Source organism: Pristis pectinata, chromosome 3, assembly GCF_009764475.1.
Source record: "Pristis pectinata isolate sPriPec2 chromosome 3, sPriPec2.1.pri, whole genome shotgun sequence".
Lineage (NCBI taxonomy): Eukaryota > Metazoa > Chordata > Chondrichthyes > Rhinopristiformes > Pristidae > Pristis > Pristis pectinata.
Window position 1 is genome coordinate 64,787,514 of NC_067407.1, and position 14,744 is coordinate 64,802,257.

Genomic DNA, 14,744 nt, shown 5'->3' on the forward strand with positions numbered 1-14,744 from the left:
GATGCAAGATCTATTTTCTCTTTTGTTCGAATTGGCAACCAAGGAGCTGACTTTGTGGTCCATTGCTACAAAATGGAATCAGGGAAGACCACCGACTGGAACGGAGGTTTAGGGGGTCATTCTAATCTCCAAATGGGTTAAGGTACGATGAGAAGCAGAGTGGAGGTTAGGGGGTCATTCTAGTCTCCAAATGGGTTAAGGTACGATGAGAAGCAGAGTGGAGGTGGTACAGGTGATCAGAGAGTGGCAACCCAGTAGCACAGCTAGTAGGGCTGCTGCCTTGCAGCACCAGGGATCTGGGTTCAATCCTGACCTTGGGTGCTGTCTGTGTGGAGTTTGCACGTTCTCCTTGTAACTGCATGGGCTTCCACAGATGGTCTAGTTTCCTCCCATATCCCAAAGGCGTGCAGGTCAGTAGGTTAACTGGCAACTGTAGATTGTCCCTAATGTGTAGCTGAGGGTAGAATCTGGGGGAGATGATGGGAATGTTGGAGAATTTAAAAAAACGGGATTAATGTAGGATTGGTGTAAATTGGTGGTTGATAGTCAGTACACATTCAGTGGGCTGAAGGGCCTCTTCCTATGCTGTACCTCTCTATGACCCTGTGACTCTATTGGACAGGCTAGCGACTGGTTCCCTGGAAGCAGCTTGACAGCTTACCTGTACAATGACTCTGGCAGACTCAGTTAAGATCATTTAACAAGCCAACTGTGCTTCACAGTCATCAGGTAACCTGTCAAGGCCCTCTGAAGATGCTTGCTCTCCTCTCCTGAGAAGGTAAGCACCTTCAGAGGGCCAAGAGGAGCACGAGTGCTTCCACCAGTCCAGTATCTCCCTCTTCCCTTGGACCCCTTACACCACCATCCAAGGATGGCAGAGATCAGACCTGACCCATCAGGTCCTTCCAAGATCTGGAACCTATCGTCACACCTGCTATAACACCTGCAGATGACGCAAAGATTGGTGGTGGTGCGGATAGTGTAGAAGGTTGCCAAAGGATACAGCGGGATATAAGATCAGTTGCATTTATGGGCGGAGAACTGCCAGATGGAGCTTAATCCGGGCAACTGTGTTGCACTTCGGGAGGTCAAGTGTAATGGGACAGTACACAGTTAATGGCAGCACCCTTCACAGCATTGACGTACGGAGGGATCTGGGGGTCCAAGTCCATAGCTCCCTGAAAGTGGCCGCAGAAGTTGATAGGATGGTAAAGAAGGCATATGGCATGCTTGCCTTTATAAGTCGAGGCACTGAGTTCAAGAGTCAGGAAGTTATGCTGCAGCTTTATAAAACTCTGGTTAGGCCACATCTGGAGTATTGCATTCAGTTCTGGTCACCCCATTATAGGAAGGATGTGGAGGCTTTGGAGAGGGTGCAGAAGAGGTTTACCAGGATACTGCCTGGATTAGAGGGCAGGTGCTATAAGGAGAGATTGGACTAACTTGGGTTGTTTTCTCTGGAGCGGAGGAGGCTGAGGGGAGACCTGACAGAAGTTTATAAGATTATGAGAGGCATAGATAGGGTAGACACCCAATATTTTTCTTCCCTCAGGGTTGAAAGGTATAATACAAGAGGGCGAGAGGAGGAAAATTCAAGGGAGATATACAGGCAAGTTTTTTTACGCAGAGAGTGGTGGGTTGCTGGACTCTGCTGCCAAGGGTGGTGATGGAGGCAGATATGACAGAGGCATTTAGGAAGCTCTTAGATAGGCACGTGAATGTGCAGAGAATGGAGGGATATGGACCATGTGCTGCCCTGTGTTCTATTCTCTATATTAACATCTTCGCACATTCCTTATCCTGCCCTTCTTTAGAGCACTCCTCGGTTAACAGGGAGCCAGTCTTGCCCATAAAGCTGGTCTCTGGACTGAGTTTCCATTAACGTTTTAGAGCAGGTGAGGAAACAGAGGGGTTTCCCAACCAAAGACTCTCTGGCCCTCCTGCAGCCACTTGCATGAATGACCCTCCCTATGACTATTGGAGGCTGACTGGGGCGTGCTTATGATTTCAGAGATGATCCAAATGAGGTTGCAAAAGATCTAAAATGTGGTGTGCAGCCTGCACAGAAAGTGAGATGGTCTAAGACAATTGAAACATTGCCTGAGATTGAGTCTAATTGTGCTGTGGCCTAGTCCACTGGGCAGGAGAGTTGCCAACAGTCTCTCTTTATACAGGACTATCTTTCTTCCAATAGCAAATAGATGGTCTGGTCCAGGCAGCCACTGGACATTTGATTTCTCTAATAGGTTTCACCACCTACAAAGAGAGCCCTTCACCAGAAAACCACTACTCACCATACCTTTTACCAAAGCTTACAGCCCTACTTGACACACCGACCCAACAATCAGCCAGTGCCCTTCTCCTTCCCCACCCCATCCACCCTCAAGTCATCCAACCTGAATCAATCCTGAGAGCAATGCTCCAACCAACCCCATCCACCAATCATAAGCCTTTCCACTTGCCAACTAGCCTGACTACCATGTCACCTCATCGAGCCACTGTCATGACCACTAATCATGGACCCCACTACCAACAATCGCCCTCACCCCAATCTCCAACCTGACCCCTGGCTCTCCCTTCCACCACTGAGATGTTCTTCCTCCCATGATTTCCCCATTTCGGGACTCACAGAGCATCTTCTGTGCACTCTTCACTACTGGAGGGCACCAATGAATGGCCTCACCTGGAGGAAGACCGGTTCAATTGCACCCAACTCCTTGGACCTCAGTAGTAATAATGGATAGGCTTGGATTGTTTTCTCTGGAGTGAAGGAGACTAAGGGATGACCTTTTAGAGGTTTATAAAATCATGAGGGGCATAGGTAGGCTAATTATCATTGTCACATATAATCGAGGTACAGTGAAAAGCATGCCATCCAGACAGATCATTTTGTACACAAGTACATTGAGGTAGTACAAAAGGTACAAAAAAAAATGCAGAATATAGTGTTACAGTTACAGAGAAAGTGCAGTGCAGGTAGACAAATAAAGTGCAAGGAGCATGATGAGGTAGACTGGGAGATCAAGAGCTCATCTTTATCAGATGAGAGGTCCATTCAAGAGTCTGATAATAGCGGGATAGAACCTGTCCTCCAGCCTGGAGGTATGTGTTCTCAAGCTTTTGTATCTTCTGCCTGATGGAAAGGGGAGAATGACTGGGATGGGAAGGGTCCTTGATTCTGTTGGCTGCTTTCCCTAGGCAACGGGAAGTCTAGACAGAGTAAATGGAGGGGAGGGTGGTTTGTGATAATCTGGGCTGTATTGACAACTCTCTGCAATTTCCTGTGGTCTTGGGCAGAGCAGTTGCTATACCAAGCCGTGATGTATCTGGATAGGATGCTTTCTATGGTGCATCTGTACTTTTTTTCCAGGGCAGGGGAGACTAAAACGAGAGGTAAGAGGGGAAAGATTTAAAGGGGACCTGAGGGGCAATTATTCCACACAGAGGGTGGTGGGTATGTGGAACGAGCTGCCAGAGGAAGTGGTAAAGGTGCGTACAATTCGAATATTTAAAAAATATTTGGATAGGTACATAGATAAGAAAGGGATATGGACCAAATGCAAACAACTGGGACTAGTTCAGGTAGGCACTTTGGTTGGCATGGATGAGCCATTCTATGACTCTAATAATGAATTTACAAATATGAGGCCCACTGATGGAATGACCAATCAAGATTCTAAACAAGGATATTTTATGCTTTAGCATCAATTTTGAAAAGATATGAATAAGAGATGTTGGAAAATTAACATTTCTGGTCAATCCTTTGTGAATACATGATGCAAGAAAATGCTGTCTTAAATCTGGTCCTGTGCAATGAGACAGGTAAAATTAACGATCTTGTAGTTAGGGATCCTCTTGGAAGGAGTGATCATAGTATGATAGAATTTCTCGTACAAATGGAAGTGCAATAGTTTGATCTAAATCCAGCGTATTATGCCTGAACAAGGGGGACTACAACGGGTTGAGGGAAGAATTGGCTGGCATAGACTGGGAACACAGGCTATCTGGTGGGACAGTGGAAAACTTGCAAAGAGATGTTTCACAGTGCTCAACAGAAGTATAATCCAGTTAAAAGCAAGGACAGTAAGGGTGAGGACAGCCAGCCTTGGATAACTGAGGAAATAAAAGAAGGCACCAAGCTAAAAGCTCATGCATACAAAGTCGCCAAGAGTAGTGGGAAACTGGAAGATTGGGAAAACTTTATAAAGCAACAAAGAACCACTAAGCAAGCAATAAGGAAAGGGAAGATAGATTATAAAAGTAAATTAGCACAAAATACAAAAACAGATGGTGAAAGTTTTTATAATTATATTAAGTGGAAAAAGGTGGCTAAAGTGAATGTAGGTCCCTCGGAAGGTGAGAAGAGGGAATTAATATTGATTAATGTGGAAATGACCGAGGCTTTGAACGACTATTTTGTGTCGGTTTTCACGGTGGAGGACATGTCTAACATGCCAAACAGAGATGTTATGGATGCGATGGGAGGTGAGGACCTTGATACAATTGCTGTCACCAAAGAGATAGCGATGAGCAAACTAGTGGGCCTAAAGCTAGACAAGTCCCCTGGTCCTGATGGGATGCATCCCAGGGTACTGAAAGAAATTGCGGAAGTTATAGTAGAGGCATTTGTGATAATTTATCAAAATTCTCTGGACTCTGCGCAGGTCCCAGCAGATTGGAAGACAGTGAATGTCACGCCACTTTTTAAAAAAGGATGTAGGCAAAAGGCCAGTTAGCTTAACGTCTGTAGTCGGGAAAATGCTTGTAGCTATCATTAAGGAAGAAATAGTGAGACATCTGGATAGAAGTAGTTCCATGAGGCAGGCACAGCATGGATTCGGGAAGGCAGGTCCTGTTTGACAAATTTACTGGAGTTCTTTGAGGATATAATGAGCGCAGTGGATAGAGGGGAACAGGTGGACATTGTATACTTGGATTTCCAGAAGGCATTGGATAAGGTGCCGCATAAAAGATTTATCCATAAGATAAGGATGCATGGAGTTGGGGGTAATGTATTAGCAATAATAGAGGATTGGTTAACCAATAGAAGGCAGAGAGTTGGGACAAATGGGTGTTTCTCTGGTTGGCGATCAGTGGTGAGCGGGGTGCTGCAGGGGTCGGTGCTGGGCCCACAACTGTTCACAATATACATTAACGATTTGGAAGAGGGGACCTAGTATAGCGTACCTAAGTTTGTTGATGACATAAATTGAGTGGAAAAGCAAATTGTGTAGATGATGTGGAAGTCTGCAGAGATATATAGATAGATTAAGTGAGTGGGCAAGGGTCTGGCAGAAGGACTACAATGTTGGTAAATGTGAGGTCATCCATGTTGGAAGGGAAAATAGAAGATCAGATTATTAATTAAATGATGAAAGACTGCAGCATGCTGTTGTGCAGAGGGACTAGGGAGTGCTTGTGCATGAATTGCAAAAGGTTGGTTTGTAGGTGCAACAGGTTATCAAGAAGGCAAGTGGAATGTTGGCCTTCATTGCTAGAGGGATTGAAAGAGCAGGGAGGTTATGCTGCAACTGTACCGGGTACTGGTGAGGCCGCACCTGGAGTACTGCGTGCAGTTCTGCTCTCCTTACTTGAGGAAAGAAATACTGGTTTTGGAGGCAATGAAGAGGAGGTTCACCAGGTTGATTCTGGAGGTGAAGGGGTTAGCCTAGGAGGAGAGATTGAGTCGCCTGGGACGATACTTGCTGGAATTCAGAAGAATGAGAGGGAATCTTATAAAATCGTATCAAATTATGAAAGGGATAGATAAGATAGAGGCAGGAAGGTTGTTTCCAACAGTAGGTGAGACTAGAACTAGCAGATATAGGCTCATGATTCGGGAGAGTAGATTTAGGACGGAGATGAGGAGGAACTGCTTTTCCCAGAGACCAGTGAATCTGTGGAATTCTTTGCCCAGGGAAGCAGAAGGTAGGTGGAGCTGAGTCCACGGCCAGATCAGCCATGATCTTATTGAATGGTGGTGCAGGCTTGACGGGCCAGATGGCCTACTCCTGCTCCGATTTCTTATGTTCTTATCCTCCAGAGTGTCTCCTAACAACAACCTGATCTTTCAGTCTTCTCTAGCTCCACATCAAGCCTGAGTGTGTTGTGGTTGCTCTCTGGAGACTGATTTTCTCCTTCAGTTACTTGCCTCAAGAAGAGGGGGCTTTCTCCTGGCCAACACTCACTATTTGATTAACACCATGGAAATTATTTCTCAGAATGGTCATGGTTTGTTTGTGGGACCTTACTGTGCACAAATTGATTGCCACACTTGTTCATAAAGTTACAGTGATCACACTTCAAAGGGAAGAAATCCATCTGGCAAGCATCTCAAGACATACTGAAGATTTGTAAGATGCTGTATAATTTCAAGTTCTTTACCTTAGATGCGGGTTGTCAATGCAAGAATACATTATTGCTAACACTGATCCACCAGCCTTTGTATTTCAACACCCAGTATAGTTTGTCCTCTGGTTCCACAGCCGTAAATCTTTGCTTCACCAATAATGGGAATCCCTTTCTTCACTGTCTGTCCAGTCCCAGTGAATAAGATGGTATTAGCACAGGAGAAATGAGACCACACTTGCAGCATTGTTCTCAGTTCTGGTCACCCAGCTACAGGAAGGATGTCATTAAGCTGGAAAGGGTGTAAAAAAGATTCACAAGGATGTTATTGGGACTGGAGGGTTTCAGTTATAAGGAGAGGCTGGATAAGCTGGGACTTTTTTCCCTGGAGTGAAGAAGGTTGAGGGGTGATCTTATAGAGGTATGTAAAATCATGAGGGCCATAGATAAGGTGAATGGTCACGGTTTTTTTAATCCCAGGGCAAGGGAATCAAAAACTAGAGGGAACAGGCTTAAGAGGGGAAAAATGTAAAAGGGACCAGAGGGGCAAAGAATGAGCTGCCAGAGGGAGTGGTACAAGTACAGTGTTTAAAACATTTGGACAGGTACAGGGATAGGAAAGGTTTAGAGGGATATGGGCTAAATGCAGGCAAATGGGACCAGCTCAGATAGACATCTTGGTCAGCATGGACGAGTTGGGATGAAGGGCCTGTTTCCATGCTGTATAACTCTATGACTCTAAGATACTTGTTGGAGTTGAACCCAGGTCCCAGAGGAAACAAAGACATGATGGTCAGCTTGTGCTCAGTAGGCCAAAGGGCCTGTATGACTTCTATTTGTCTTGTAGTATTCATGACCAGGATATCTCAAAAACAATGAAGTATTTCTGAAGAATAGATGCCCTTCTCGTGAAGGAATTGTGATGGGCAATTTCAAGATAGCAAGATGTCACAAGTAGGAACTTGATGATATTCCGTTTCTTCGTGATGCTGGTGGAAGGATAAACTTTGATCAAGTCACCAGGGAAAATGTCTCTGGCCTTCCTCTAAAGAGTGATCACTTGCATTAACTTGAGAGGACAGTGTTGCCTTCGAAAGATGCCGCCTCTGACAGTCAACACTCCCTCAGCAAAACAGTGGAGAGGTAACTGGATTGTATATTTTATCTCTGGTGTAGGATATGGACACAAACCTCTCATTCAGAGGTTAAAGCAATACCCACTGGGTCACGATTCACACAGAGTTGAAAGGTCACCAATGTCAAAATATGCAGCAAAACTTTAAGAGTTCACAGGGAGCGTAATGTGACCAAAAGAATCCCACCCTCCACCTTTAACCTTTGCAGCCTCCCTCACCTGTGCCACTGTGATGCTACATTTCTTTGCCAGTTCCTCCTTGGCTTCTTCACTGGGGTAGGGGTTGTTGAGGTGAGAGTAGAAATACTCATTGAGGATCTCCGTCGCTTGCTTGCTGAAGTTACGCCTTTTTCTCCTGAAAGTAAAAAGATTTCAAAAAAGAAAACAAAAGGAAACCCACTCCCCACCAAATCTTTCTCCCACCCCCTGTGACCACCTCCAGCTCTCACTGTTCCCCTTCTGTTTACCCCAACAGGACTATCTCTACACCTTGACTCAAACTCTCATATTTCCCCACTTCTCCTGTCCAACTCACTGGCCAACATGTCTTGTCTTGTGGCCTGATATAGTCAGTGTCCTAAGGTGGGCTAGTCAACAAGAGAGCACCCAGCAGATGATCCATAGTGGTGCAATGGTAGAGCTGCTGCCTCACTGCTCCAGATACCCGGATTCATTCCTGAACTCCGGTGCTATCTGTATGGAATTTGATGTGGGAGGAAACTGGAGCACTCATGGGGGGGAGGGGGGGGGGGATTTGAATCCTAGTGCGGTCACATGGACAACATACAAACTCCACACAGAAAGCATCTTGAGGCAGTTCAGTGGGACCTAGGAGATCTCTGAATATGGGTAGAAGTAGAGGAGATCCATTGGACGGGAGTGGAGGGGAAATGGTGGGATCAGAGGCAGCTCAGCCCTTCTCAAGTCATGTTGAAGAGGCTAGATAAGTCATAGTCAGAGTCATACAGCACAGAAACAGGCCCTTTGCCCCAACTCATCCATGCCGAACATGATGCCCACCTATGCTAGTCCCATTTGCCCGCATTTGGCCCACATCCCTCTAAACCTTTCCTATCCACGTAACTGTCCAAATGTCTTTTAAGTTTCATTATTGTACCCACCTCAAACACTTCCTCTGGCAGCTCATTCCACATACCCACCACCCTCCGCATGAAAAAGTTGCCCTCTCGGGTACCTTTTAAATCTTTCCCCTCTCACCTTAAACCTATGCCTTCTTATTTTTCGTTCCCTTTCCCTGGAAAAAGACTACATGCATTCATCATATCTGTACCCCTCATGATTTTATAGACCTCTATAAGGTCAGCCCTCAGTCTCCTACATAGAGTATCTGATAGGTTTCAATGAGGTCTCCCCTCATTGTTCTGAGCTTCATCGGGTACAGGTCTAGAGACATCAAGCGGTCCTCATAGGTTAATCCTTTTATTCCTGGGATCATTTGCGTGAACCTCCACTGGACCTTCTAATTCTCTGGATCTAAGTCCTTCAGTTGCAGTTGATAGGACAAGTCTATCCCGGGAATTAGCCTTGTGAATCTCTTTCGAACTGTCCCCAGTGCCAATCTCTCTTTTGGCCATCTACTTGCTTCTCAAATCTCCTTTCATAACATTATGTCCGAGGTGCTGGAATGGGGTTGCACATCCCAGCATCAGACACTTTCTTCAGCAAGCTCAGCTCAGCAAGTGAGGCAAAGAGAATGACAAGGAGATGGGATGTTACACTGATGAATACACAGCACTGGGGCATCTTCGAGGCAAGATGGGTGAATTAGTAAAGGAGACCTGACACTGACAACCTCATCGCCTCCATCATCAAAATAAAAACAGGAAGCTTGTGGAGAAGTTGCCATCCCAGTGTCAAAGGGTCTACAGAAGCTCCTGGACAAATGCAATGATGCCTGCTCTCAGTGGGGATAAAGCAGAAGGCTACAAATTGGTAAATTGGTTTATTATTCTCACATGTACCAAGGTACAGAGAAAAACTTTGTTTTGCACGCCATCCATAAAGATCATTTCATCACATCAGTGCATTGAGGTACTGCAGGGGAAAGCAATAACAGAATGCAGAATATAGTGTTACAGTTACAGAGAAAGTGTAGTACAGGCAGACAATAAGGAGCAAGGGCCATGACGAGGTAGACTGTGAGGTCAAGAGTCCATCTTAACGTACAAGAGGTCTGTTCAAAAGTCTTAAAACAGTGGGATAGAAGCTGTCCTTGAGCCTGGTGGTGCATGTTTTCAAGCTTTTGTATCTTCTGTCCAATGGGAGGGTGGAGAAGAGAGAACGACCAGGATGGGAGGGGTCTTTGATTATGTTGGCTGCTTTACCAAGGCAGCAAGAAGTGTGGACAAAGTCCATGGAGGGGAGGCTGGCTTCCGTGATGTGCTGAGCTGTGTCCATAAGACTGACTCACTCACTGCTCACCCACTTCCACTCTGGCAATTCTATCATCAGCTGAGAAGAGGGGAAAGCAGAATAAGATGCTTATTTTTCTCCTTGGGAACACAGGGGAACCTGATGTCCACCTCTACGCTCCTTGTGCCCTTGAACTACAGCTAACTGTCCCAAGAGCAATATGACAGAGTCAGGGTCATGTATCAACATGCCACAGTTACTGATCTCTGAGTTGGAAGACCAAGAGTTGAAGGCCAGTTCAGAGGTATTGCTCTCATGATCCAAGGTTTGACTCTCCCAGTGCAGTACTTGGGGACGGCTGCACTGTTGGAGGTGCAGTTCTTCAGATGAAGTGGTAAGCAGGTGTTAGACCCTGGGTGCATGGAATTACATGAAGAAGAGCAAGTAAGTCCTCATGGAGTCCTGACAAACATTTCTTCCTTCACCAGAAGGACTGTAGTACTTCACCACCACCTGCTCAAGGGCAATTGAGAAGGGGTAATAAATGTTGGCACTGGCAGCAATGCCCACATCCACAAAGTGAATAAAAAAAACGATAGAATATGGTAATTTTGCCAGACATTCCCTTTACTGCTGTTGGTAGCACAGGTATCCAGCCCCTGCAGTGTAAAACCATTTGGTGGGCTATGCTATTCTTACATCCAATGTCATAGGACAAATCAAGGAATCCAGTCTTCTCAAAGTGGATACTGTGTCATCAGAATCACTAAATTACCATCCATCCAATCTCGTGCACTGAATTTGGCATTCACAATGTAGTGTCCTCTACTTTGGAGAGACCAAACATAGATTGGGTGATCACTTTGCGGAGCACCCTCACTCAGTCAACAGGAGTGACCCTGAGCTTCCCATTACCTGTCACTTTAATTCCTCATCTACTCCCACTCTGATCTGTCTGTCTGTGACCTCCTGCACTGTTACATTTCAGACACATTGCAAGCTTGAGAAACAGCACCTTATCTTCCACCTGGGCAATTTGCAGCCTTTCAAACTTAGTATTAAATTCTCCAATTTTACGCAGCTCACACTTTCTGTCTGTCTGTATCAGAAGTGACCATTTCTGTCGATCATCCATTGAAGATTGTGGCTCAGCTTTTCTCCCTCTATTAAAACAGTCTGACCTGCTGGGCACATCCCACAGCCTTGATATCAGTGTCATTTAACAAAGAAGCATGATGTGCTTCTAATTGCTGCATTAATTCATTTGGTCTCACCCTACCAGAGATATTCCTGTTGTTCTACCCATCCTTTCCCCACCTTAGAAAGTTAGATACAGGAGCAGAATCAATTGTGAATGATTGGTTATCAACCCCATTCTCCCACCTTCTCCTCATAAACCTTAACCCCCTCACTAATCAAGAACTATCAATCTCTGCTTAAATACATTCAATAATTTGGCTTCCACAACCCTCTCTGCCAACAAATTCCACAGATTTACCACCTCTGGCTGAAGAAATTCTTCCTCACCTCAGTTCTAAAGGGATGTCCCTTTATTCTGAGGTTGTGCCCTTGGATCCTAGATTCTCATACTAATGGAAACATCCTCTCCATGTCCACTCTATCCAGGCCTTTCAGTATTCAGTAGGTTTCAATGAGATTTCCCTCCCGCCCCCCCCCCCCCCCCCCGCATCCTGCTGAACTCCATCGAGTACAGGCCCAGAGACATCAAACACTCCTCATATGTTAAGCCTTTCATTCCTGGGATCATTTCTGTGAACCTCCTCTGGACCCTCTCCAGGGCCAGCACATCCTTCCTCAGATAGAGGGCCCAAAATTGCTCACAATATTCCAAATGCGGTCTGACCAATGCCTTATAAAGCCTCAGCAGTACATCCTTGCTTTTATGTTATAGTCCTCTCGAAATGAATGCTAACATTGCATTTGCCTTCTTTACTACTGACTTAGCCTGAAAGTTAACCTTGAGGGAATCCTGAACTAGAACTCTCAAGTCCCTCTGCACCTCCGATTTCTGAATTTTCTCCCCATTTAGAAAATATTGACTCCTTTATTCTTCCTACCAAAGTGCATAACCGCACACCTCCTTACACATTATTCCATCTGCCACTTCTTTGTCCATTCTCCCAACCTATCCAAGTTCTTTTGAAGACTCCTTGCCTCTGCAACACTACCTTTCCCTCCACCTATGTTGGTACCATCTGCAAACTTGGCCATAATGCCATCAGTTCCTTCATCCAGATCATTAAACTGTAAAGTTGCAGTCCTAACACTAGTCACCGACAGCCATCCTGAAAATGATCCCTTTATCTCCACTCTCTGCCTTCTGCCAGTCAGTTGATCTTCTAGTACAGTCAGCTGATCCACACTAGTACTTTACCTCTAACACTACGGGCTCTTATCTTGTTCAGCAGCCTCATGTACGGTACATAGTCAAAGGCCTTCTGAAAATCCAAGGAAATAACATCCACCGATTCTCCTTTGTCTAACCTGCTTCTTACCTCCTCAAAGAATTCTAAAAGATTTGTCAGGCAAGACCTCCCCTTAATGAAACCGTGCTGATTTTGTCCTATTTCATCACGTACTTCTAAGTACTCTGAAAATTTCATCCTTAATAATGGACTCTAAAATCTTACCACTGAGGTCAGGCTAACTGGCCTATAATTTCCTGTCTTTTTCCTCCCCTCCCCTCTTAAACAGTGAAAATTTACGATTTTCCAGTCTTCTGCTACTGAAAATTAATATGTCTTCTCTCTTTCCCGTTCTGATGAAGGGTCTTGGACCTGCTGAGTTGTTTCAGCATTTTCTGCTTTTATATCAGATTTCCAGCATCTGCCAGGTTTCTTTGTATTCCAGTACCTCAGACGGTGGCCGTTTTGAAGTAAAAACATTGAAGACAAGAAGAGGGCCTTTCACTGGATTGCTACAAATAGTGCGGCAGCCAAGGACCTACTGCTGAAATGTGGTCACTGGTGGGGAGACAGGGAAAGTGACATCCAACATATGCTGAAGGTCTCCAGCCAGTATTCAGAGAAATCCAGGTGACCAGTTTTCTTGTACAAGTACGTGGTTCCCTGAAAGCGGCTATTTAGTGGTGAGACTGTCACCCACTGACCTGTGGCTCAATAAGCTGCAAACATGACTGGTGTTTCATTATTTGGAAGGAGACACCAGGAAGTTATGTAGAATCTGTTGTAATTGCTTTTGCCTCCATTTAGTTTTCCGTAATATGATTAGCTGATTCATAATGTAGAGCCCAAGACCACAGACTGACTCCCTGTTTAATGGGAATTTGAGTTTTTAATCACTTTCATTTGGTTTAGTGTTGACTGAGTGGAAAATTGCCAGTTGGATTATACATTTCTGTCACCTGTAGCCATGGAAACATGGTGAGCTAGAAAAATATGGAGAGTTTTCATGTATGAACTCTGTCAAAAGCCCATTAGGTATCAATGGTGCTGAGGTGGAGATGGTTGAGAGCTTCAAGTTCCTAGGTGTAAACATCGCCAATAGCCTGTCCTGCTCTAACCACGTAGACCCTATGGCCAAGAAAGCACACCAGCACCTCTACTTCCTCAGAAGGCTAAGGAAATTCGGCATGTCCCCAATGACCCTCAGCTATTTTTACAGATGTACCATAGAAAGCATCCTATCCGGATGCTTCACAGCTTGCTCTGCTCTGCCGAAGGCTGCAAGAAATCACAGAGAGTTGTGAACATTGCCCAGTCCATAACGAGAACCAACCTCCCCTCCAATGACTCCGTCTACGCTTCCCAGCTGCCTTGGGAAAGCAGCCAACATAATCAAAGACCCCTCCCACCCTGGTCATTCTCCCTTCTTCCACCCCACCCCCATCAGGCAGAAAATATAAAAGCTTGAGAACATGTACCACCAGGCTCAAGGACAGCTTCTATCCCACTGTTATCAGATTCTTGAACGGACGTCTTATACGATAAAAATTAAGTCTTGATCTCTCCATCTACCTCATCATGGCCCTTGCACTTTATTTGTCTACCTGCACTGCACTTTCCCTCTAATCGTATCACTATATTTTGCATTTTTTTCCCCTTTTGTACTACCTCAATGTACTTATGTATGGAATGATCTGTCTGGATGGCACGCAAACTAAAGCTTTTCACTGTATCTTGGTACAAGTGACACTAATAAACCAAATAGTCTTTATGCCATTATGCTACAGAGTTCAGCTTGTTCATCAAGCAAGATGAGCAGGTGGAGTTGAGGATTGTACATCGAGTTGCAGTGAGGTTATTAGCATGAAAGTGGGTGAAGGTTGGTCAAAAACTACTTCAATACTGTGACTACAGTGCCACGTGTCAGCTCAGTAAATGCTGTCTTGTCTGTAATGCCTTTGCTTTGGAAAGAAAAGTATAGAGAGCAGCAAAATTGTCACCATATGCACTATGCAGCATGCATTGTGACATGTAATGTTCCTCTTTAAGCAGCACCTATATAAAAACAGCCCTGTTTTGTGTGGCAGCTGTTGTGTTTTTAGAGTGAACATTTGCACAGTGACTACTGCCTTACAATGCCAGAGACCTGGGTTTGATCCCGAACCTGCACTGCTGCCTGTGTGAAGTTTGTACATTCTCCCTATGAATGCACACTTCCCTGGGGTGCTCCAGTTTCCTCCCACCTCCCACAGACGTGCAGTGAGGTAGGTTAATTGGCCGCTGTAAATTGCCCCCAGTGTGTAAGTGAGTGGTAGAATCTTGGGGTAGTTGATGAGAATGTAGGATTAGTATAAGTGAGTGGTTGATGGTCTGCAGAGACCCTGTGGGCTGAAGGGCCTGTTTTTGTGTTGTATCTCTCTACAACTCTGTGAACAGATCCTAGCTGACCCATCATACCCATT

General features: G+C 45.2%; 1 protein-coding gene across 1 annotated transcript in view; it reads right to left on the reverse strand.

Annotated features, from left to right (window-relative positions):
• The window catches only part of LOC127568252 (pre-B-cell leukemia transcription factor 1-like), a 331,297-nt gene that overhangs the window by 56,582 nt on the left and 259,971 nt on the right, over window positions 1-14,744 (reverse strand). Inside the window, exon 5 of the mRNA XM_052011778.1 lies at window positions 7,703-7,838. Within this exon, the coding sequence (XP_051867738.1) occupies window positions 7,703-7,838 (136 nt within the window). The remainder of the gene's footprint in view (window positions 1-7,702; window positions 7,839-14,744) is intronic.